Source organism: Chiloscyllium plagiosum, unplaced genomic scaffold (assembly GCF_037043375.1).
Source record: "Chiloscyllium plagiosum isolate Xiang-an unplaced genomic scaffold, Cpla_swu_hap1 HiC_scaffold_44, whole genome shotgun sequence".
Taxonomy (NCBI): domain Eukaryota; kingdom Metazoa; phylum Chordata; class Chondrichthyes; order Orectolobiformes; family Hemiscylliidae; genus Chiloscyllium; species Chiloscyllium plagiosum.
Window position 1 is genome coordinate 20,732,318 of NW_028270182.1, and position 25,634 is coordinate 20,757,951.

The 25,634-nt window shown below is 55.4% G+C and overlaps 1 protein-coding gene across 2 annotated transcripts in view; it reads left to right on the forward strand.

The window, feature by feature from the left end:
- LOC122548292 (E3 ubiquitin-protein ligase rnf152) overlaps positions 1–24,852 on the forward strand; it is a 61,515-nt gene extending 36,663 nt beyond the window's left edge. Inside the window, exons 1-2 of one of the 2 annotated variants that reach the window (XM_087983059.1) lie at positions 5,935–6,042; positions 21,256–24,852. In XM_087983059.1, the coding sequence (XP_087839185.1) occupies positions 23,080–23,652 (573 nt within the window). In that variant the 5' untranslated portion in view covers positions 5,935–6,042; positions 21,256–23,079 and the 3' untranslated portion in view covers positions 23,653–24,852. Of the gene's footprint in view, positions 1–5,934; positions 6,043–21,255 lie in introns of those variants that run through there. The other variant, XM_087983060.1, reaches the window with a different exon arrangement.
- Positions 24,853–25,634: the final 782 nt, after the last annotated feature.

Sequence of the window (25,634 nt, forward strand, 5' to 3'; positions counted from 1 at the left end):
TACACACACACTCACACACACTCACACTCACACACACACTCACACTCACACAACCTCAGACACACTCACACACATACACACACCCTCACTCACACCCTCACACACACACACACTCACACACAAACATTCACACACACCCTCACGCACACTCACACACACACGCACACACACACTGACACACACACACTCACACATACACACACACCCTCACACACACACTCACTCACATACACACACATTCACACACACACACCCTCACACACACTCACTCACACACACTCACTCACACACACTCACACACACACACTCACACCCTCACACACACATACTCTCTCACACCCTCACACCCACCCACACACACACCCTCACACACACTCACACACACACTCACACACACACACCCTCACACGCACACACACACACTCACACTCACACACACACACCCTCACACACACTCACCCATACACACACTCACACACACACTGCCTCACACACACACACTCACACACACACTCACGCACACTCACACATACACACACACCCTCACACACACACACTCACACACACTCACACACACACATTCACACACACACTTCCTCACACACACTCACACATACACACACTCACACACACACTGCCTCACACACACACCCTCACACACACACTCACACACACTCACACACAGACATTCACACACACACTCCCTCACGCACACTCACACACACACGCACTCACATACACACTGCCTACACACTCACACGCACTCACACACACCCTCACACACACACACACACACCCACACACAGACTCACACACACTCGCACACACTCACACACAGACACACACACTCTCTCTCTCTCTCACACGCACACACACAGAGACACCAGCTCTCACTGGCTGACTCCATCCTGAAACCCCGAGTGCAGCTGCGTCTGGCCTTTTTCAGCAGCGTTCGAGTGTTGTCATGTGCAGACAGGCATTCGGGAGGGAATCTTCCCCATAGCAATGGCTCACCAGCAAGCCAGGTCTTCAAGGCTGACCATTAACTGCACGTCCCACACATTTGGTGAAGAGGGTGGGGGTAGGGTGGTGCATTGGTGGGGGGGTGGGGGCGCACTGTTTAACCTCACTCTGGACGTCCAGTAGGGTTTGTTCCAAATGGGCCAGGAATGTGACAGATCAGGGCAGCGCGGCCCTGAAATTATACAACATCACAAAATAGGCCATTTGGCCCACGAACCCTGTACTATCTCTCAGTAACGGGTGTCCACTCTCTCTCATTCTTAGGCTCCCCTATCCATGCTCCATTTCTCTTTTAAATGTCTATTGCTTACTCTCCGAACGCAAAGGGGGATATTTGGCCCATCGGGTGGGTGCTGGCTCTCTATCAGAGGGATTCACTGTAGGCCATTTCCCAGCTTCGCATTGTAACCCTGTGCATTTATCGGACAGTCTCAGTGCCTGTGGGAAATCTCAGCCCAAGCTGCCTAATCTCCGGGCGTCAGGATTTGGAGACGCCGGTGTTGGATTCGGGGAGGGTGGGTGTGAACAAAGTTAAAACTCACACAACACCAGGTTATAGTCCAACAGGTTTAATTGGAAGCATTAGCTTTCGGAGCGACGCTCCTTCATCAGGTGCTTGTGGAGGACACTGTTGTAAGACACAGAATTTATAGCAAAGGTTTACAGTGTGAGGTAACTGAAATTATACACTGAAAAAGACCTGGGTTGTGTGTTAAGTCTCTCAGCTTTTGGAATGACCATATTGATTCACCCCAGACAGTGCATTCCAGACTCGAACCACTCGTGGCGAGAGAAGGGGTGTCTCTTTTCTGCTGCCCGCGCCTTGTCTTGTCAAATTACTTGGAAGCCGCAGTCTCTCCACCCTCCCAGCAGCCAGAAAGGTTTGTCCCTGTCTGGCCAGAAGCCCCGTGGTGATGGACATCCCCAGGGTGAAAGCGAGATCAGAGTCAAGATTAGAGTGAGGTGCTGGAAAAGCACAGCAGGGCAGGCAGCATCCGAGGGGCAGGGGAATTGACGTTTCTGGCTGGAGTCCTTCATCAGGAATGGGGCAGGGAACCTCTAGGGGGTGGAGAGATAAATGGGAGGGGGGGGGGGGGGGGGGGTTGGGGCTGGGGAGACAGTAGGTGAGAGTGCAATAGGTGGATGGAGGTGGTGGGGATCCTATCCTAGTCTCCTTGAGAGCTCTGCTCAGTTTTTTTTGAAAAGTTCTTTCACAAGATGGGGGTTGTTTCTAGCTGGGCTACCATTTATAGTCCTTGCCTGATTGCTCAGAGAACAGACAGCCACATTGAAGTGTGCAGTCTCTCTCCGATTCAAGGTAAAGTACAGTAGCAATGAGGATCTGTGATCCACTCTGACTTATAAACATTCACCCAGTCCTTTTGACCGAGTCTATTGGATTTATTATTGATCCCGGTAGGCTCTTTCCATACCGGAGCGGTGGCCCAGTGGTTAGCACTGCTGCCTCACGGCGCCAGGGACCCGGGTTCGATTCCCGCCCCAGGCGACTCTCTGTGTGGAGTTTGCACATTCTCCCCCGTGTCTGCGTGGGTTTCCTCCGGGTGCTCCGGTTTCCTCCCGATGTGCTGGTTAGGGTGGATTGGCCGTGCCAAATTACTCCACAGTGTTCAGAGATGTGTGGGTTAGGGTGGATTGGCCATGCCAAATTACTCCATAGTGTTCAGGGATGTGCGGGTTAGGGTGGATTGGCCATGCCAAATTACTCCATAGTGTTCAGGGATGTGCGGGTTAGGGTGGATTGGCCGTGCTAAATTACCCCATAGTGTTCAGGGATGTGTAGGTTAGGGTGGTTTGGCCATGCTAAATTACCCCATAGTGTTCAGGGATGTGTAGGTTAGGGTGGATTGGCTGTGGGAAATTGTCCCATAGTGCCCAGGGATGTACAGGTCAGGGTGGATTGGCCGTGGGAAATTGTCCCATAGTGTTAGGTGCATTAGTCAGAGGGAAATGGGTCTGGGTGGGTTACTCTTCAGAGGGTCAGTGTGGACTTGGTGGGCCGAAGGGCCTGTTTCCACACTGGAGGGGAATCTAATCTAATCATCCCACTCCACCTTCCAAATCCATGCCCTCCTGACTCCCTGTCCACCATCTACCGGGCACAAGTCAGGAATGCTCGCATGGATAAGTGCAGGGCAAGTGGGGAGCAACACCTGAGAAGCTCAACACCATTCGTTCCTGATGAAGGGCTCTTCACTGAAACGTCGACTCTGCTGCTCCTCAGGCGCTGCCTGACCTGCTGTGCTTTTCCAGCACCACACTCTTTGACCATTCAGGACAAAGCAGCCCCCGCTTGATTGGCACCACATCCACAAACATCCACTCCCTCCACCACCAAAGCACAGCAAGATCAGTGTATACTATGAGATGCAATGCAGAAATTCACAAAGATCCTCAGACAGCACCTTCTAAACCCTTGGCCACCTCCAATGGTAAGGTCCTAGGGAGTGTTGCTGAACAAAGAGACCTTGGAGTGCAGGTTCATAGCTCCTTGAAAATGGAGTCGCAGGTAGATAGGATAGTGAAGAAGGCGTTTGATATGCTTTCCTTTATTGGTCAGGGTATTGAGTACAGGAGTTGGGAGGTCATGTTGCGGCTGTACAGGACATTGGTTAGGCCACTGTTGGAATATTGCGTGCAATTCTGGTCTCCTTTCTATCGGAAAGATATTGTGAAATTTGAAAGGGTGCAGAAAAGATTTACAAGGATGTTGCCAGGGTTGGAGGATTTGAGCTACAGGGAGAGGCTGAACAGGCTGGTGCTGTTTTCCCTGGAGTGTCGGAGGCTGAGGGGTGACCTTATAGAGGTTTACAAAATCATGAGGGGCATGGATAGAGTAAATAGACAAAGTCTTTTCCCTGGGGTGGGGGAATCCAGAACTAGAGGGCATAGGTTTAGGGAGAGAGGGGAAAGATATAAAAATGATCTTAAGAGGCAACTTTTTCACACAGAGTGTGGTATGTGTATGGAATGAGCTGCCAGAGGAAGTGGTGGAGGCTGGTACAATTACAACATTTAAAAGGCATCTGGATGGGTATATGAATAGGAAGGGTTTGGAGGGATATGGGCCGGGTGCTGGCAGGTGGGACTAGATTGGGTTGGGATATCTGGTCAGCATGGACGGGTTGGACCGAAGGGTTTGTTTCCATGATGTACATCTCTATGACTCTGTGACTCAATGGCAGCAGATATATTACCTTCGTTCGTTCCTTACCCTCACTCACCATCCCAACTTGGAAATATATCACTGATGTTTCAATGTTCTGGAATTCCCTCCCTTCTCAAGGGAGAATGAGGAATGGGCAATAAGTGTTAGCCAAGCCAGTGTCAATCAGTAAGTGAAGCTTTAAAAGTTGACATTGGCTTAGATTCGGATCTTTCAGTTCAACCAGAAAATGACTGTCTGGCTGACCAGTTGTAAGCCCACAATTATCTTTTGTTGATGAAGGATGGTGCTGGAAAAGCACAGCAGGTCAGGCAGCCTGTGAGGAGCAGGAGAGTGAATGTTCCAGGAATAACCCGACATCAGGACTCAGTTATTTTTTAACAACATTCCTGGTGTTGAACACTAACACATTTCCTCTAGCCCTGAAATGTACGTCTCAAACACCTCCATCTAGCTCTCTTCCTTTAACTGCTAGAAGAGCAGAAGGAGGCCATTCGGCCCCTCAATGCCTGTCGATCATTATCGTTCTGGATGCTAGCCCATCGACATGGCTTGGGTCAATGGTCCAACCAGAAAATGACCTCACACATTTTGATGATCTTCAATTGTCGCCCAACCGCAACAGTGTTTTGAGGACGAATTACACATTCATGCCCAAGACGGCGACCGTCCAAGAAAGAGTCCATTCTACCCATCGTGCCAGCTCTGTCTCTTTAAAAAGATCAATCCACTTAGTTCTACTGCCTCATCTGCTCTTGCCCCCCCCCCCCCCCCCCACCCCACCCAGGTCTCTGCAAGTTGCTCCTCCTGAAAGCTCCTCTTGAATCTGCGTTCACCGCCCTTTCAGGGCAGTTCGATGGGGGTCGTGGCCCTCGTGGTATTACCACTGGACTGTTAGTCCAGAGACGATAAAGTGTGACGCTGGAAAAAAACACAGCAGGTCGGGGTAATTCAGCCAACGTTGCACCAGGATGATTAATCCAGAGACCCAGGTAACGGTCTGGGGTCCCTCGCCAGATGGTGGATTTGAATTTAATTCAAGTCTGGAATTAAGAGTCGAGTCCATTGACAGATGTTGGAAAAGCCCATCTGATTCACCGACGTCCTTCAGGGGAGGAAACTGTCCTCCCTACCCTGGTCTGGCCTACATGTGACTCCAGACCACAGCAATGCGGTTGGCTCTTAGCTGCCCTCTGGGCAATTAGGGATGGGCAATATGTGCTGGCAGAGGCAGGGACGCCCTTATCCTGTGAATGGAGTTCCAGGTGACAACAATTTATCTGAAAGCAAATTCCCCTTGGCTGATTCTCTGCTGTGTTCCCTCTAGTGACTGAACAACCCACTCCCAAAAACAGTTTCCCCTCAATCACTCAATCGAAACGCCTTTGTGATTTTGAACGCCTCGATTCAATGCTCCCTCTTAACCCTCTCTGCCACAAGGAGGGCAATCCCAGTTTCTGCAGTCTTTTTTTTGAATGTTGACTTGATTGGCATAATACAGGAGACTCTTTGATAATGCCAGGAGCCAAGAAAGACACAGCTCTGCAAATGAGAGCTGTTTGCACTGTACCTACTGATGTGCATTAACAAGAGGACTCAAGGGAATGGGAGGTGTGGAAAATTACAAGCTCCTGCAGGGCAGGTAATTGTACCAGAGCTGTCACAGTCACTGCTGAGGTCTGGATTGAGCAGAGCTAATCCTGAGCTTGAGATATTTCCAGGTGGACAATTCCTCCCTTCCCTCTGCGATGAGGTACCAGACGTTGACTCCATAAGCTTCCGAAAGTCCTGTTTAATTTAGGATATTCCTGATACAGTGGCAACACCTGTGGAAGGTAAGCGTACAGTGACAATGGCAAGTTGTGGCTTACATCGAACGGTCCTTGTAACCCCGAGGCTATGGGAATGAAGAGGGATGGCTGATGCTCAAACGGATTATGGATCAGGACAGAATGGGGAGGGGTTTAGGCTTTGGGGGCTCAAGGCACACAAAAATTAGGAGCAGGAGAAGGGAAATCAGCCCCTCTTCTACCATTCAATAAGACCGCAGTGCTGTCTCAAAGCCAATTTTCCGGTCTTGACATGGAGATGGCGGTGTTGGACTGGGGTGGACAAAGTTAAAAATCACACAACACCAGGTTATAGTCCAACAGGTTTATTTGGAAGCGCTAGCTTTCAGAGCGTCGCTCCTTCATCAGATGGTTGTCTCCCGATTGTCAAACACCTGATGAAGGAGCGTCGCTCCGAAAGCTAGTGCTTCCAAATAAACCTGTTGGACTATAACCTGGTGTTGCGAGATTTTAAAATGTTCCTGTCTGACCCCCCAACCTCCTGAAACCCTCGCTCCCTTACCAATATCCAGATGACAACAGGCTGTGAATCTGACAAATCCAACCCTCACTACATTCAATGATACAGGCTCCCCTTTCCCCCAGGTTGGGGATGGTTGTAAGATTAGGGGGCATTTGAAGGTGAGAGGAGAAAGATTTTAAAAAGACATGAGGGGCAATTTTTTTTTTGCACAGAGGGAGAGGTTTGTATGCGGAACGATTTTCCAGAGACTACAGGTACGGTTACAGCATTTAAAAGACGTTTAGATTAGATTCCCTACAGTGTGGGAACAGGCCCTCCGGCCCAACCAGGCCACACCGACCCTCCGAAGAGTAACCCGCCCAGACCCATTTCCCTCTGACTAATGCACCTTGCACTCTGGGCAATTTAGCGTGGCCAATCCACACCTCTTTGGACTGTGGGAAGAAACTGGAGCACACCCACACGGACACAGGGAGAATGGGCAAACGGCACACCGACAGTCACCCGAGGCTGGAACCGAACCTGGGGCCGTGAGGCAGCAGTGCTAACCACTGAGCCACCGTGCCACCCTGAAGAAGAAATGTTTGGAGGGATTATGGGCAGGTTTGGGATTATGGTTGGCATGAACTGGTTGGACCAAAATTCCATAAGCACGCAAACCTGAGGGAAAAAAATTCCTTCCCGCCTCCATCTTAAGTGGGAACCCTTCACATCCTAGTCTCTCCCATAATCCTCTGAGCACGTCAAGTCCGGTCAGGGGATTATACTTATAGCAATAACATCACTTGTTATTTTGATAACCCCCCCCCGCCTCCACCCCCGAACCCTAACCGTAACAGACACAGGCCCAGCCTGTCCAGTGTTTCTTCATGGGACAAACCCCCTCTTCCCAGCAATCGGTCGAGTGAAATTCCTCCAAACTGTTGCCAATGGATTTTCATCCTTCCTAAAATCAGGAGAGCTAACTGGACTCAGTGCCCCAGATATGATGAGGAGGAAACTTATAGGAGGAGCAAGAAGCGGGGAGATCAAGGGAAGGAATTCCTGTGACTGAGGCCCCAGAAAGCAGCAGGTCTGACAGCCAACAGTGGACTGATGGGAATCGGGGGATGTGAGACAGGCCAGAATCCCTCACACAGTGTCTCGGAGTAATAACACAGGGGACACTCGGTGCAGTCTCAGCTGGGTCACAGATATGTACACAGTGAGGACACAGTCCCCCTGTTTCCCCTGTGGCTGCGTCAACGGGGTCTGCTTCAGCCAGTTCCACATGTGACTGACTGGAGAGAGTCAACTGTCATGGGGTCACTTCCTGCTCCTGCACAGTTAACTTCACATTGACACGAGAGACACTGACCTCACACTCTCAACATCCCCCCCCCAAGACTCAGTCACCCCCACCAGCCCCTACACCCCCTCCCTATCTCTGTAACCCCCTTCAGCCCCTACACCCCCTCCCTATCACTGTAACCTCCTCCAGCCCCTACACCCCCCCCCATCTCTGTAACCCCCTCCAGCCCCTACACCCCTCCCTATCTCTGTAACCGCCTCGAGCCCCTACACCCCCTCCCTATCACTGTAACATCCCCCAGCCCCTACACCCCCTCCCTATCTCTGTAACCCCCTCCAGCCCCTACACCCCTCCCTATCTCTGTAACCCCCTCCCGTCCCTACAACCCCTCCCTATCTCTGTAACCCCCTCCAACCCCTACACACCCTCCCTATCTCTGTAACCCCCTCTAGCCCCTACACACCCTCCCTATCTCTGTAACCCCCTCCAGGCCATACACCCCTTCCCTATCTCTGTAACCCCCTCCAGACCCTACACCCCCTCCCTATCACTGTAATCTCCTCCAGCCCCAACACCCCCTCCCTATCTCTGTAACCCCTCTCCAGCCCCAACACCCCCTCCCTATCTCTGTAACCCCCTCCAGCCCCCCACACCCCTCCCTATCTCTGTAACCCCATCCAGCCCCCTACACCCCCTCCCTATCTCTGTAACCCCCTCCAGCCCCTACACTCCCTCCCTATCTCTGTAACTCCCTCCAGCCCCCTACCCCCCTCCCTATCTCTGTAACCCCCTCCAGCCCCTACACCCCCTCCCTATCCCTGTAACCCCCTCCAGCCCCCTACCCCCCTCCCTATCTCTGTAACCCCCTCCAGCCCCCTACACCCCCTCCCTATCTCTGTAACTCCCTCCAGCCCCCTACCCCCCTCCCTATCTCTGTAACCCCCTCCAGCCCCCTACACCCCCTCCCTATCTCTGTAACCCCCTCCAGCCCCTACCCCCCCTCCCTATCTCTGTAACCCCCTCCAGCCCCCTCCCCCCCCCTCCCTATCTCTGTAACCCCCTCCCTGTGAAATGCCTCACTTGTATCTGCCTCCAACACCTTTCCAGACGGTGCATCCCCAGAACACACTGAACGAGAAAGTTGTCCCTCACATCAGTGTGGCTCTATTTGCAGATCAGTCGCTGTTCCTGTTGGTCAAACAAGCAGGACCCACCACCACCACCCCCCCACCCTCCACCCCCCCCCCCCCCCCCAACCTCCCACCCCCGCACCATTCAGACTGCTCTTGGCTTCGAAGACATCGATTCCATCGCCAGGAAGAACCGTCTCAAACTCCTGGACAGAGCTCCCCAACTGACTGAACCCTTCCCCACTCGCTCCTGCTGTACCCCCTCAGAGTCTGGGCCCATTCCCATTCAGCCTCACAAAGCCATATCCCAAAAGAGATCATCCCATTCCCATGACAGGGAATCTCCAAGGACCGAATCCCTCCTGGTTCATTCCCATGACTCCAAGAAGCCAACAACAATCAGCATCTATGTCGAGCCTCGAACACAGCAGGGTGTCCCAAGGCAGGGAAACAGCAAGAATAATAATAAATATTTTTTTCGACGCACAGCCACAGGTGGACAGGCCTTGGTCCATGAGGTTGGTTTTCAGCAGGATGCTGAAGGAGGACAGAGGGTGAAGGGGGAGAGGAATCGGGAGGGAATTCCACAGCTTGGCTCCAGGCAAATCCACCAAAGGCAGAGCGATGGAAAGCAGAGGATGTCAGGGGCTGGAGTCACAGGAAGGGACAGAGATAGGGAGGGGGTGTAGGGGCTGGAGGGGATTACAGAGATAGGGGGGGCGTGTAGGGGCTGGAGGGGGTTACAGAGATAGGGAAGGGGTGTAGGGGCTGGAGGGGGTTACAGAGATAGGGAGGGGGTGTAGGGGCTGGAGGGGGTTACAGAGATAGGGAGGGGGTGTCGGGGCTGGAAGGGGTTACAGAGATAGGGAGGGGTTGTAGGGACGGGAGGAGGTTACAGAGATAGTGAGGGGGTGTAGAGGCTGGAGGGGGTAACAGAGATAGGGAGGGGTGTAGGGGCTGGAGGGGGTTACAGAGATAGGGAGGGGTGTAGGGGCTGGAGGGGGTTACAGAGATAGGGAGGGGGTGTAGGGGCTGGAGGGGGTTACAGAGATAGGGAGGGGGTGTAGGGGCTGGAGGAGGTTACAGAGATAGGGAGGGGTGTAGGGGCTGGAGGGGGTTACAGAGATAGGGAGGGGGTGTAGGGGCTGGAGGGGGTTACAGAGATAGGGAGGGGGTGTAGGGGCTGGAGGGGGTTACAGAGATAGGGAGGGGTGTAGGGGCTGGAGGGGGTTACAGAGATAGGGAGGGGTGTAGGGGCTGGAGGGGGTTACAGAGATAGGGAGGGGGTGTAGGGGCTGGAGGGGGTTACAGAGATAGGGAGGGGAGTAGGGGCTGGAGGGGGTTACAGAGATAGGGAGGGGTGTAGGGGCTGGAGGGGGTTACAGAGATGGGGGGGGTGTAGGGGGTGGAGGGGTTACAGAGATAGGGAGGGGGTGTAGGGGCTGGAGGGGGTTACAGGGATAGGGAGGGGGTGTAGGGGCTGGAGGGGGTTACAGAGATAGGGAGGGGAGTAGGGGCTGGAGGGGGTTACAGAGATAGGGAGGGCGTGTAGGGGCTGGAGGGGGTTACAGAGATAGGGAGGGGTGTAGGGGCTGGAGGGGGTTACAGAGATAGGGAGGGGAGTAGGGGCTGGAGGGGGTTACAGAGATAGGGAGGGGGTGTAGGGGCTGGAGGGGGTTACAGAGATAGGGAGGGGTGTAGGGGCTGGAGGGGGTTACAGAGATAGGGAGGGGAGTAGGGGCTGGAGGGGGTAACAGAGATAGGGAGGGGTGTAGGGGCTGGAGGGGGTTACAGAGATAGGGAGGGGCGTAGGGGCTGGAGGGGGTTACAGAGATAGGGAGGGGTGTAGGGGCTGGAGGGGGTTACAGAGATAGGGAGGGGGTGTAGGGGCTGGAGGGGGTTACAGAGATAGGGAGGGGAGTAGGGGCTGGAGGGGGTTACAGAGATAGGGAGGGGTGTAGGGGCTGGAGGGGGTTACAGAGATAGGGAGCGGAAAAGGGGCTGGAGGGGATTACAGAGATAGGGAGGGGTGTAGGGGCTGGAGGGGGTTACAGAGATAGGGAGGGGTGTAGGGGCTGGAGGGGGTTACAGAGATAGGGAGGGGAGTAGGGGCTGGAGGGTGTTACAGAGATAGGGAGGGGGTGTAGGGGCTGGAGGGGGTTACAGAGATAGGGAGGGGAGTAGGGGCTGGAGGGGGTTACAGAGATAGGGAGGGGAGTAGGGGCTGGAGGGGGTTACAGAGATGGGGAGGGGGTGTAGGGGCTGGAGGGGGTTACAGAGATAGGGAGGGGGTGTCGGGGCTGGAGGGGGTTACAGAGATAGGGAGGGGAGTAGGGGCTGGAGGGGGTTACAGAGATAGGGAGGGAGTGTAGGGGCTGGAGGGGGTTACAGAGATAGGGAGGGGGTGTAGGGGCTGTAGGGGGTTACAGAGATAGGGAGGGAATGTAGGGGCTGGAGGGGGTTACAGAGATGGGGAGGGGGTGTAGGGGCTGGAGGGGGCTACAGAGATGGGGAGGGGATGTAGGGGCTGGAGGGGGTTACAGGGATAGGGAGGGGGTGTAGGGGCTGGAGGGGGTTACAGAGAGAGGGAGGGGGTGTAGGGGCTGGAGGGGTTTACAGAGATAGGGAGGGGGTGTAGGGGCTGGTGGGGGTTAAAGAGATAGGGAGGGAGTATAGGGGCTGGAGGGGGTTACAGAGATAGGGAGGGGAGTAGGGGCTGGAGAGGGTTACAGAGATAGGGAGGGGAGTAGGGGCTGGAGGGGGTTAAAGAGATAGGGAGGGAGTATAGGGGCTGGAGGGGGTTACAGAGATAGGGAGGGGAGTAGGGGCTGGAGGGGTTTACAGAGATAGGGAGGGGAGTAGGGTCTGGAGGGGGTTACAGAGATAGGGAGGGGTGTAGGGGCTGGAGGGGGTTACAGAGATAGGGAGGGGTGTAGGGGCTGGTGGAGGTTACAGAGATAGGGAGGGGGTGTAGGGGCTGGAAGGGGTTACAGAGCTAGGGAGGGTGTGTAGCGGTTGGTGGAGGTTACAGAGATAGGGAGGGGGTGTAGGGGCTGGAGAGGGTTACAGAGATAGGGAGGGGTGTAGGGGCTGGAGGGGGATACACAGATAGGGAGGGGAGTAGGGGCTGGAGGGGGTTACAGAGATAGGAAGGGGTGTAGGGGCTGGAGGGGGTTACAGAGATAGGGAGGGGGTGTAGGGGCTGGAGGGGGTTACAGAGATAGGGAGGGGGTGTAGGGGCTGGAGGAGGTTACAGAGATAGGGAGGGGGTGTAGGGGCTGGAGGGGGTTACAGAGATAGGGAGGGGTGTAGGGGCTGGAGGAGGTTACAGAGATAGGGAGGGGGTGTAGGGGCTGGAGGGGGTTACAGAGATAGGGAGGGGTGTAGGGGCTGGAGGAGGTTACAGAGATAGGGAGGGGGTGTAGGGGCTGGAGGGGGTTACAGAGATAGGGAGGGGTGTAGGGGCTGGTGGAGGTTACAGAGATAGGGAGGGGGTGTAGGGGCTGGAAGGGGTTACAGAGCTAGGGAGGGTGTGTAGCGGTTAGTTGAGGTTACAGAGATAGGGAGGGGTGTAGGGGCTGGAGGGGGTTACAGAGATAGGGAGGGGGTGTAGGGGCTGGAGGGGGCTACAGAGATAGGGAGGGTGTGTAGGGGCTGGAGGGGGTTACAGAGATAGGGAGGGGTGTAGGGGCTGGAGGGGGTTACAGAGATAGAGAGGGGGTGTAGGGGCTGGAGGGGGTTACAGAGATAGGGAGGGGGTGTAGGGGCTGGAGGGGGTTACAGAGATAGGGAGGGGGTGTAGGGGCTGGAGGGGGATACACAGATAGGGAGGGGAGTAGGGGCTGGAGGGGGTTTCACAGATAGGGAGGGAGTGTAGGGGCTGGAGGGGGATACACAGATAGGGAGGGGAGTAGGGGCTGGAGGGGGTTACTGAGATAGGGAGGGGTGTAGGGGCTGGAGGGGGTTACAGAGATAGGGAGGGGAGTAGGGGCTGGAGGGGGTTACAGAGATGGGGAGGGGGTGTAGGGGCTGGAGGGGGTTACAGAGATAGGGAGGGGAGTAGGGGGTGGAGGAGGTTACAGAGATAGGGAGGGGGTGTCGGGGCTGGAGGGGGTTACAGAGATAGGGAGGGGAGTATGGGCTGGAGGGGGTTACAGAGATAGGGAGGGAGTGTAGGGCTGGAGGGGGTTACAGAGATAGGGAGGGGGTGTAGGGGCTGTAGGGGGTTACAGAGATAGGGAGGGAATGTAGGGGCTGGAGGGGGTTACAGAGATAGGGAGGGGGTGTAGGGGCTGGAGGGGGTTACAGAGATAGGGAGGGAGTGTAGGGGCTGGAGGGGGTTATAGAGAGAGGGAGGGGGTGTAGGGGCTGGAGGGAGTTACAGAGATAGGGAGGGGTGTAGGGGCTGGTGGAGGTTACAGAGATAGGGAGGGGGTGTAGGGGCTGGAAGGGGTTACAGAGCGAGGGAGGGTGTGTAGCGGTTGGTTGAGGTTACAGAGATAGGGAGGGGTGTAGGGGCTGGAGGGGGTTACAGAGATAGGGAGGGGGTGTAGGGGCTGGAGGGGGTTACAGAGATAGGGAGGGGTGTAGGGGCTGGAGGGGGTTACAGAAATAGGGAGGGGGTGTAGGGGCTGGAGGGAGCGACAGAGATTGGGAGAGGGTGTACGGTCTGGAGGGGGTTACAGAGATAGGGAGGGGTGTAGGGGCTGGAGGAGGTTACAGAGATACGGAGGGGTGTAGGGGCTGGAGGGGGTTACAGAGATAGGGAGGGGTGTAGGGGCTGGAGGAGGTTACAGAGATAGGGAGGGGGTGTAGGGGCTGGAGGGGGTTACAGAGATAGGGAAGGGAGTATGGGCTGGAGGGGGTTATAGAGATAGGGAGGGGTGTAGGGGCTGGAGGAGGTTACAGAGATAGGGAGGGGTGTAGGGGCTGGAGGGGGTTACAGAGATAGGGAGGGGTGTAGGGGCTGGAGGAGGTTACAGAGATAGGGAGGGGGTGTAGGGGCTGGAGGGGGTTACAGAGATAGGGAGGGGTGTAGGGGCTGGAGGGGGTTACAGAGATAGGGAGGGAGTGTAGGGGCTGGAGGGGGTTACAGAGATAGGGAGGGGTGTAGGGGCTGGAGGGGGTTACAGAGATAGGGAGGGGGTGTAGGGGCTGGAGGGGGTTACAGAGATAGGGAGGGGAGTATGGGCTGGAGGGGGTTATAGAGATAGGGAGGGGTGTAGGGGCTGGAGGAGGTTACAGAGATAGGGAGGGGTGTAGGGGCTGGAGGGGGTTACAGAGATAGGGAGGCGTGTAGGGGCTGGAGGAGGTTACAGAGATAGGGAGGGGGTGTAGGGGCTGGAGGGGGTTACAGAGATAGGGAGGGGTGTAGGGGCTGGAGGGGGTTACAGAGATAGGGAGGGAGTGTAGGGGCTGGAGGGGGTTACAGGGATAGGGAGGGGGTGTAGGGGCTGGAGGGGGTTACAGAGAGAGGGAGGGTGTGTAGGGGCTGGAGGGGGTTAAAGAGATAGGGAGGGAGTATAGGGGCTGGAGGGGGTTACAGAGATAGGGAGGGGAGTAGGGGCTGGAGAGGGTTACAGAGATAGGGAGGGGAGTAGGGGCTGGAGGGGGTTAAAGAGATAGGGAGGGAGTATAGGGGCTGGAGGGGGTTACAGAGATAGGGAGGGTGTGTAGGGGCTGGAGGGGGTTACAGAGATAGGGAGGGGTGTAGGGGCTGGAGGGGGCTACAGAGATAGGGAGGGTGTGTAGGGGCTGGAGGGGGTTACAGAGATAGGGAGGGGTGTAGGGGCTGGAGGGGGTTACAGAGATAGGGAGGGGAGTAGGGGCTGGAGGGGGTTACAGAGATAGGGAGGGGAGTAGGGGCTGGAGGGGGTTACACAGATAGGGAGGGAGTGTAGGGGCTGGAGGGGGATACACAGATAGGGAGGGGAGTAGGGGCTGGAGGGGGTTACAGAGATAGGGAGGGGTGTAGGGGCTGGAGGGGGTTACAGAGATAGGGAGAGGTGTAGGGGCTGGAGGGGGTGACAGAGATAGGGAGGGGGTGTAGGGGGCTGGAGGGGGTGACAGAGATAGGGAGGGGAGTAGGGGCTGGAGCGGGTTACAGAGATGGGGAGGGGGTGTAGGGGCTGGAGGGGGTTACAGAGATAGGGAGGGGAGTATGGGCTGGAGGAGGTTACAGAGATAGGGAGGGGGTGTCGGGGCTGGAGGGGGTTACAGAGATAGGGAGGGGAGTAGGGGCTGGAGGGGGTTACAGAGATAGGGAGGGAGTGTAGGGGCTGGAGGGGGTTACAGAGATAGGGAGGGGGTGTAGGGGCTGTAGGGGGTTACAGAGATAGGGAGGGAATGTAGGGGCTGGAGGGGGTTACAGAGATAGGGAGGGGGTGTAGGGGCTGGAGGGGGTTACAGAGATAGGGAGGGAGTGTAGGGGCTGGAGGGGGTTATAGAGAGAGGGAGGGGGTGTAGGGGCTGGAGGGGGTTACAGAGATAGGGAGGGAGTGTAGGGGCTGGAGGGGGTTACAGGGATAGGGAGGGGGTGTAGGGGCTGGAGGGGGTTACAGAGAGAGGGAGGGGGTGTAGGGGCTGGAGGGGGTTAAAGAGATAGGGAGGGAGTATAGGGGCTGGATGGGGTTACAGAGATAGGGAGGGGAGTAGGGGCTGGAGAGGGTTACAGAGATAGGGAGGGGAGTAGGGGCTGGAGGGGGTTAAAGAGATAGGGAGGGAGTATAGGGGCTGGAGGGGGTTACAGAGATAGGGAGGGGAGTAGGGGCTGGAGGGGGTTACAGAGATAGGGAGGGGAGTAGGGGCTGGAAGGGGTTACAGAGCTAGGGAGGGTGTGTAGCGGTTGGTGGAGGTTACAGAGATAGGGAGGGGGTGTAGGGGCTGGAGAGGGTTACAGAGATAGGGAGGGGGTGTAAGGGCTGGAGGGGGTTACAGAGATAGGGAGGGGAGTAGGGGCTGGAGGGGGTTACAGAGATAGGGAGGGGTGTAGGGGCTGGAGGGGGTTACAGAGATAGGGAGGGGGTGTCGGGGCTGGAGGGGGTTACAGAGATAGGGAGGGGGTGTAGGGGCTGGAGGAGGTTACAGAGATAGGGAGGGGGTGTAGGGGCTGGAGGGGGTTACAGAGATAGGGAGGGGTGTAGGGGCTGGAGGAGGTTACAGAGATAGGGAGGGGGTGTAGGGGCTGGAGGGGGTTACAGAGATAGGGAGGGGTGTAGGGGCTGGTGGAGGTTACAGAGATAGGGAGGGGGTGTAGGGGCTGGAAGGGGTTACAGAGCTAGGGAGGGTGTGTAGCGGTTGGTTGAGGTTACAGAGATAGGGAGGGGTGTAGGGGCTGGAGGGGGTTACAGAGATAGGGAGGGGGTGTAGGGGCTGGAGGGGGCTACAGAGATAAGGAGGGTGTGTAGGGGCTGGAGGGGGTTACAGAGATAGGGAGGGGTGTAGGGGCTGGAGGGGGTTACAGAGATAGGGAGGGGGTGTAGGGGCTGGAGGGGGTTACAGAGATAGGGAGGGGTGTAGGGGCTGGAGGAGGTTACAGAGATAGGGAGGGGGTGTAGGGGCTGGAGGGGGTTACAGAGATAGGGAGGGGTGTAGGGGCTGGAGGAGGTTACAGAGATAGGGAGGGGGTGTAGGGGCTGGAGGGGGTTACAGAGATAGGGAGGGGGTGTAGGGGCTGGAGGGGGTTACAGAGATAAGGAGGGGAGTAGGGGCTGGAGGGGGTTACAGAGATAGGGAGGGGAGTATGGGCTGGAGGGGGTTACAGAGATAAGGAGGGGGTGTAGGGGCTGGAGGGAGTTACAGAGATAGGGAGGGGAGTAGGGCCTGGAGGGGGTTACAGAGATAGGGAGGGGTGTAGGGGCTGGAGGGGGTTACAGAGATAAGGAGGGGAGTTGGGGCTGGAGGGAGTTACAGAGATAGGGAGGGGTGTAGTGGCTGGAGGAGGTTACAGAGGTAGGGAGGGGGTGTAGGGGCTGGAGGGGGTTACAGAGATAGGGAGGGGGTGTAGGGGCTGGAGGGAGCGACAGAGATAGGGAGGGGGTGTACGGTCTGGAGGGGGTTACAGAGATAGGGAGGGGTGTAGGGGCTGGAGGGGGTTACAGAGATAGGGAGGGGTGTAGGGGCTGGAGGGGGTTACAGAGATAGGGAGGGGGTGTAGGGGCTGGAGGGGGTTACAGAGATAGGGAGGGGAGTATGGGCTGGAGGGGGTTATAGAAATAGGAGGGGAGTAGGGGCTGGAGGGGGTTACAGAGATAAGGAGGGGAGTAGGGGCTGGAGGGAGTTACAGAGATAGGGAGGGGAGTATGGGCTGCAGGGGGTTATAGAGATAGGAGGGGAGTAGGGGCTGGAGGGGGTTACAGAGATAGGGAGGGGAGTAGGGGCTGGAGGGAGTTACAGAGATAGGGAGGGGAGTAGGGGCTGGAGGGAGTTACAGAGATAGGAGGGGAGTAGGGGCTGGAGGGGGTTACAGAGATAAGGAGGGGAGTAGGGGCTGGAGGGAGTTACAGAGATAGGGAGAGGTGTAGTGGCTGGAGGAGGTTACAGAGGTAGGGAGGGTGTGTAGGGGCTGGAAGGGGTTACAGAGATAGGGAGGGGGTGTAGGGGCTGGAGGGAGCGACAGAGATAGGGAGGGGGTGTAGGGGCTGGAGGGGGTTACAGAGATAGGGAGGGGGTGTAGGGTCTGGAGAGGGTTACAGAGATAGGGAGGGGTGTAGGGGATGGAGGAGGTTAGAGAGATAGGGAGGGGTGTAGGGGCTGGAGGGGGTTACAGAGATAGGGAGGGGTGTGGGGGCTGGAGCAGGTTACAGAGATAGGGAGGGGGTGTAGGGGCTGGAGGGGATTACAGAGATCGGGAGGGGGTGTAGGGGCTGGAGAGGGTTACAGAGATAGGGGGGTGTAGGGGATGGAGGAGGTTACAGAGATAGGGAGGGGGTGTAGTGTCTGGAGGGGGTTACAGAGATAGGGAGGGGGTGTAGGGGCTGGAGAGGGTTACAGAGATAGGGAGGGGGTGTAGGGGCTGGAGGGGGTTACAGAGATAGGGAGGGGGTGTAGGGGCTGGAGAGGGTTACAGAGATAGGGAGGGGGTGTAGGGGCTGGAGAGGGTTACAGAGATAGGGAGGGGGTGTAGGGGCTGGTGGGGGTTACAGAGATAGGGCGGGGGTGTAGGGGCTGGAGTGGGTTACAGAGGTAGGGAGGGGGTGTAGGGGCTGGTTTTTGTCACTTGTATAAATGATTTGGATATAAATATAGGCGACATGGTTAATAAAATTGCAGGTGACAACAGGGTGGCCTGTTGGCTCAGTGGTTAGCACTGCTGCCTCACAACCCTAGTACTCCTGTTCAGTTCCTGCCTCGGGCGACTGACTGTGTGGAGTTTGCATATGCTCCACGTGTCTGCGTGGGCTTTGTCCAGGTGTTCCAGTTACCTCTCACAGTCCAAAAATGTACCGGTTGGGGTGGATTGGCCATTTAAGCTAATGGGCTGAGAAGTGGCAGATGGAGTTTAATTCAGATAAATGCGAGGTGCTGCATTTTGGGAAAGCAAATCTTAGCAGGACTTATACACTTAATGGTAAGGTCCTAGGGAGTGTTGCTGAACAAAGAGACCTTGGAGTGCAGGTTCATAGCTCCTTGAAAGTGGAGTCGCAGGTAGATAGGATAGTGAAGAAGGCGTTTGGTATGCTTTCATTTATTGGTCAGAGTATTGAGTACAGGAGTTGGGAGGTCATGTTGCAGCTGTACAGGACATTGGTTAGGCCGCTGTTGGAATATTGTGTCCAATTCTGGTCTCCTTCCTATCGGAAAGATGTTGCGAAACTTGAAAGGGTTCAGAAAAGATTTACAAGGATGTTGCCAGGGTTGGAGGGCTTAAGCTACAGGGAGAGGCTGAACAGGCTGGGGCTGTTTTCCCTGGAGCGTCGGAGGCTGAGGGGTGACCTTATAGAGGTTGATAACATCACGAGGGGCATGGATAGGATAAATGGGCAAAGTCTTTTCCCTGGGGACAGGGAGTCCAGAACTAGAGGGGCATAGGTTTAGGGTGAGAGGGGAAAGATATAACAGGGGCTTAAGGGGCAACTTTTTCACATAGAGGGTGGTGCGTGTATGGAATGAGCTGCCAGAGGAAGTGGTGGAGGCTGGTACAATTCCAACATTTATCTGATGTAGGAGCAGCGCTCTGAAAGCTAATGCTTCCAAATAAACCTGTTGGACTATAACCTGGTGTTGTGTGATTGGATGTGGGCCGGGTGCTGGCAGGTGGGACTAGATTGGGTTGGGATATCTGGTCGGCATGGATGGGTTGGACCGAAGGGTCTGTTTCCATGCTGTACATCTTTCTGAGTCTGAATTACTCAATGTCAGGATTTGGAGGGGCCAGTGTTGACCTAGGAGTGGACAAAGTGAAAAATCACACAACTCCAGGTTATAGTCCAACATTTGGAAGCACTAGCTTTCAGAGCACTGCTCCTCCATCAGGTGGTTGTGGAGAATAAGATCGTAAGAAACAGAATTTATTGCAAAAGTTTAAAGTGTGATGTAACTGAAGTGATATATTGAAAAAGACCTGGATTGTTTGTTAAGTCTGTCATCTTTGAGAATGAATGCCAGGATGTCTGGTTGGTCACCCAGGAGACAAGATGGGTGGACACAGACTTGAATTGATTTGAATTTATTATCACGTGAACCGAGACACAGTGAAAAGCCTTGCCTTGTGAGCAATACAGACAGGTCACAGAGTTAAGTAACATAGATCAGTAAATAATGGGTAAACAGCGGCAAAAACAAAAACACAGGGACAGGCGAATGTTCAGAGTTTGTGAGTCCATTCCGTATTCTAACAACAGTCGGGTAGAAACTGTTTCCAAACCGGGTGGTGCGTGTGTTCAGGCTTCTGTACCTTCTCCCCGATGGTAGAGGTTGTAGAAAAACATTGCCAGGGTGGGGTGGATCTTTGAGAATGCTGGCGGCCTTTCCCTGACAGCGGGCCTGGGAGATGGATTCTATAGATGGGAGGTTGTCCTTTGTGATTGTCCGGGCCGGGTTCACCACTCTCTGTAACCGTCTGCGATCCTGAATGGTACAGTTGCCACACCAGGTAGTGATACATCCAGACAGAATGCTCTCAATGGCACACCTATAAAAGTTGGTAAAGGGTATTCACCGTCATGCCAAATTACCTCAGCTGCCTGAGGAAGGAGAGACGTTGTTGGGCCTTTGTACTTGTCTGACTTGAACTGGGTTCTCCAAAATGGAGGACCATCTCAGCTTGTGCCTTTGTTTCCAAGTCTTGCTGGTTTTCAACTCGTTCCCCATAAGACCGTCAGATACCAGCAGAAGTAAGCCGTCCAGCACTCAGTGAGGTCGCGGCTGGGCTGGTAATCCTCGTCTATATTTTCCCACCTTTTCCCCAGAACCTTTGATTCCTTTTGATTGATTAAAAACCTGCCTAGCTCAGCCTTGAATATACGTCAGCCTCGACAGCTATGATTCGGAATTCCGTAGATGGACTGCGCTCTAAGAGATGAAATTCCTCCCAGGGTTGGGGAAGCGAGGACTAGAGGGCATCAGTTTAAGGTGAGGGGGAAAGAGTAAAAGGGAACCTGAGGGGGCAACGTTTTTACCCAGAGGGTGGTACGCAGATGGAATGAGCTGCCAGGGGAAGTGGTTAAGGTGGGTACATTAACAACATAAATACTTGGATAGGAAACAGAAGGGTATGGGCCAAGTGCAGGGAAATGGGGTTAGTGTGGACGGACATTGTGGTTGGCATGGACCAGTTGGGCCAAAGGGCCTGTCTCCGTGCGTTTTAGATTAGCTTAGGTCCCCTACAGCGTGAAAACAGGCCATTCGGCCCAACAAGTCCACACCAGCCCTCTGAAGAGTAACCCACCCAGACCCATTCCCTACATTTACCCCTGACTAATGCACCTAACACTATGGGGCAATTGAGCATGGCCAATTCACCGGATTGTGGGAGGAAACCGGAGGGAAAGCCACGCAGACCCGGGGAGAATGTGCAAACTCCACACAGACAGTCGCCCGAGGCCGGGATTGAACCCGGGCCCCTGGCGCTGGGAGGCAGCAGTGCTAACCACTGAGCCAACAGTGCTGTAGGACCGTATGACTCTATCTCTGTCTTAGATGGTGCAAGCCTTCATATTGCGCTCGCACCCTCCCCACATCTGCCCCAGTTCGGTCCCCGCCCCGAAATCTGGGCTCTCAGAACTTTGCCGAAATGGGGGCGGGGGGGGGGTAATGATTTGTTTCAGGAATTCCAAGGCCTCAATGACTGACACTTCACCTTCTGTTTCTTTCAGGCTCTGTGACGGTGAGCAGACCCGGAGAGAAACATCCCGGAGTCAACCGTCCAAACCCGCTCAATCCTCTCGCCTGGAGCAGCGTGCAAACGGCAGCAACCGAATCACTCTGAGAGACGCTCTGCTCAGTTTGGTCAAACAGCAAGAGAGAGAGAGGGAGACAGAGAGAGAGACAGAGACAGAGACCTTCACGACCCTCTATTAGACTGCGACAGTACTCTGAATTGTAGAGAAGGAGAATGGACCCGCTTTCGAAATCTCCTCTTTGAGCATCGAGCCAGAATTTGTGTCACAGTGAGGGTAAAGCCTCTCTCTCCATCGTCCCTCAGAAAGTCGGGAGTTAAGGCATCTGAGCGACCTAGTTTGTTGCTATAGCAACGTGTGGTGATTGAGATTGGCCCATCTTGAGGAGGAGGGTGGGGGGGAGACAGAGATTGAGTTCCCTGCTCTTGCCTCACGCGTACACCCAGTGGCCTCCTCTGGTTCATTTTCAATCTGTTCCCCAGCGGGGGGGGAAGGGTATCACCAACGCACCCGAGGCCAAGTACGGGCTACATCACCGGCCAAGGGCCCTGGGGCCAACCTGTTCAGCAGCAGGGAGTTTGAGTTTGTGAGTGAGACACCCCGCAAAGGTCTCGGGTGACAGCCTTGAGGCTTGGTGGGAAGCACCCGTGGGTGCTGTTTGAGGAGGGTGTGGCTTGGCGGGTCAAATGGAAACAGCAAAGATGGTGGCACATCTCCCTTGGCACCAGGCTAGCCAAGGCCTGGGCATGCGCAGCTAGGCCTCTGTGCGTGTGTGTGAGAGAGAGAGAAAGAGAGAGATAGAGAGGGAGAGAGAGAGAAAGACAGAGACACAGAGAGGAGCAGAGAGAAAGGGAGGGAGAGAGGCAGAGAGAGAGAGTGAGACAGAGAGAGGTGGAGAGAGAGAGGAGCAAAAAGAGAGGGTGAGAGAGAGGGAGGTACAGAGAGAGGTGGAGAGAAAGAGAGAGGAGCAAAGATAAACAGAGAGTGGGACAGAGGCAGAAAGAAGAGAAGGAGAGATAGAGAGAGAGAGAGGGAGAGACAGAGAGAGACAGAGAGGGAGCGAGGGAGAGAGAGAGGGAGAGAGGGAGAGACAGAGAGAGGGAGAGAGACAGAGAGAGAGACAGAGAGAGAGAGAGAGAGAGAGCCAGAGAGAAAGAGAGAAAGACAGAGAGAGGGAGAGGACACAACCTTAAGGCAACAAACCCAGCTCCAGGTTTTGAGAATCTTCAGAGAGCTGTGATCGTCCTCCTCTCTGGCCTCTCACGCAGGAGATCGACGCACTTTGAGTCTCTGGGCAGTTAACCACCCAATTCCAGCCGGGCTGTCCACAGGCTTCACCCTGCGACCATTCGCTGCAAAGTGCCACAAGGCAGCGGGAACAGGTCCTGGGAGAGACGCTGTCAGCACCCGCTGGCCAGCGCGGGGAAACTGGTGACACCTCGGGAGCACAGTCTGACCAACAGTCGACACTGAGCCAAAGAAGAAGAGTTTAGGACAATTCACAAACACAGGATGAAGGAGCTTTAAGCAACATTGCAAAGGAAGACAGAGAGATGGAGGGATTTTGGGAAGGGTTTAGGGCCTAGCTAGCTGACTGCTATCTCTCTATTGACCATCAAGAGATTGGGAACAGCCACAGAATTTGGCTACTTTCTTGTGTGAACTGTCCTGATCTTGCGAGGTTAAGGAGAATTAATTAGTTGCTTCACGTTTTTGAAGAAACCCACCATATCAATTGGCCTGAAGGCCTCAGGCTTTTGACGTGGGCCTCATTCAGGCCAACTGGGGGGACAGCCGGCCATGAAGGCAGCTGGGTCTTCCGAGTTACTTGACAGTGAGTCAGAAAAGGTGGATCTAGAATGTTCCATCTGCTGCCATGATTACAACTGGACCGACAAGTGTCCCCGGGAGTTGGAATGTCTCCACACTTTCTGTACCGAGTGCCTCACCAAAATGGAGGGGCAACTTCCCAACGCGGGCCGCCACATCTCTTGCCCTCTCTGCAGGCACTCCACCGAGCTCACGGCTTCGGGGGCCCTGGGCCTACCCCGCCAGGAGGAGATTCTCTCCGAGATTCTCTCCCTGCAGCCGGGAGAGCATGGCGGCTCCTCAGCTACCCTGAGCCAGCAGCTGATCCTGACCCTGGACTCGGGAGAGACCACCGTCATCATGCTGCCCACGGTCAGCCTGAGCGTGGAGCGGGGGGATGGGCAGCGGGCTTCCAGGGCCTGGAATCTCCGAGAGCATTCGCTCGTCCGCCAGAACCAGAAACAGCAGGCCGCGGTGTGCCTGAGGAAGGCCTCCTGGAGGGTGGCCACTCTCCTGATCCTGTTCTGCATTGCCGCTTTCGTGCTTGGCCCACGACTCTTTTAGCCTACCACGGTGCCCCATAGAGTGCCCCCTCATCCGGAACCCCGAGGGGGTACAGGTGGAGGTGGGCAAAACTCCCTCAGGGAACAGTAACGTTCAGCCTCACGAGCGGTCAGGAGACTTCTCCTCGCCCTCTCCATCGCACCCCATCGGTATCACCTTTGGGATATAACCAAACCTGGTCTTCCATCCTCTGCCCATCTCCTCTGGTGGTTATTCACGCCAAACAATACGCCAAGTTTGTCATTTCCTCCACTCACTAACCCCCAGGCTAACCAACCTTCTCCTCTCTCTCTCTCTCTTCTCCCTCGACTCTCTGTCTCTCTTTTTCTCTCTCTCTCTCACACAGTCTTTCTTTCCCATTCCGCTCAATTTCTTCCCCCTTCTCGTACACTCTTCCCTCCTTTTCTCATCTGCTTTACCTATTTCCATCTCCCAGCTGTGGTTTCGACTGAGGTGAGGTCAGTTCCAGGAGGGCGTGTGAGAGAGAGAGAGAGAGAGAGAGAGACTTCCTGAGGTGGGTGACGCCGTACCAAACCCGTACCACCTCTGGACCTCCCCCAGAATGAGATTCTGGGAAGGATGGGTGACCATTGACGTCCCGGCCTCACAGCCTGTTGGAGGCCTGGTCCATGACCGTGTGATTGGCCTCGTACTATCCCTGTTGAGCCCAGACCAGTTTTGGGGGCCTGTGACCAGGGGCTGAGCAGGGCAGCTGATCACCTCGCGGCCATGTCAGGGAGCAGAGGAATCCTCAATCAGAGGCTGGGGTCCTTCGCTCCTGCCCTCCCTTCTCCCACAGCAGGAAACGGTCAATCAGTGACCTTTGCCCCTCGTGCTCCGCTCTGCAGTTGTCCCTGGGGTAGTCATGGCTTTCCCGATTGGCCGTTGGCCATTGCTCTCCAGAAGTTCCCTAGCCGGGAGGCGGCGCCAGAACCTGTAACCCTGACGATCAGCACTCCCCTCCCACTCCTCAACACGTTCCCCCTGAAGTGGGAACCACTGACTAACAACACACATCCCCAGCACCCTTCTGAAACGGACTGCCCCAAACAGGAGACCCTCCAACACGAAACCATGCGCTCCCCCATTTCACACAGGACCCTAGTGAAACAGGGTTCCCCTCAACATGAAGCCTGCTCTCCCCGCACCCCCCCCCCCCCCCCCCAACCCCACCCCCAACATGGGACAGCAACAGCATGAGACCCCATCGCAGGAGCCTGAACACAGAACCCCAAATATGGGCTCCCCCCTCACCCCGACTCGGGAACCCCAAACACAGAACCCGCCCCCCCCCCCCCCCCATCACGAGAGCATCCATCATTGGATCCCAACCCAATCCCAAAGACTCCCCCGCGAACCCACCCACTCTCCCAACATGGGCTACCCCGACAACTCAACAAGACCCTGACATTGGAACGGACTCAATAACCCCCTCTACATGATCTGTTTCAAACTGTCCAATGTCGAAATTCTTCCAAAGGAAAACTGGGAGGAGAGCTAGACAAGGAATAGTGTAGAGGGAGCTTTACTCTGGATCTAACCCCGTGCTGTCCCTGTCCTGGGAGTGTTTGGTGGGGACAGTGTAGAGGGAGCTTTACTCGTATCTAGCCCCGTGCTGTCCCTGTCCTGGGAGTGTTTGGCGGAGACAGTGTAGAGGAAGCTTTAGTCTGGATCGAACCCTGTGCTGTCCCTGTCCTGGGAGTGTTTGGTGGGGACAGTGTAGAGGGAGCTTTACTCTGGATCTAACCCCGTGCTGTCCCTGTCCTGGGAGTGTTTGGTGGGGACAGTGTAGAGGGAGCTTTACTCTGGATCTAACCCCGTGCTGTCCCTGTCCTGGGAGTGTTTGGTGGGGACAGTGTAGAGGGAGCTTTACTCTCTATCTGACTCTGTGCTGTCCCTGTCCTGGGAGTGTTTGATGGGGACAGTGTAGAGGGAGCTTTACTCTGGATCTAACCCCGTGCTGTCTCTGCCCTGGGAGTGTT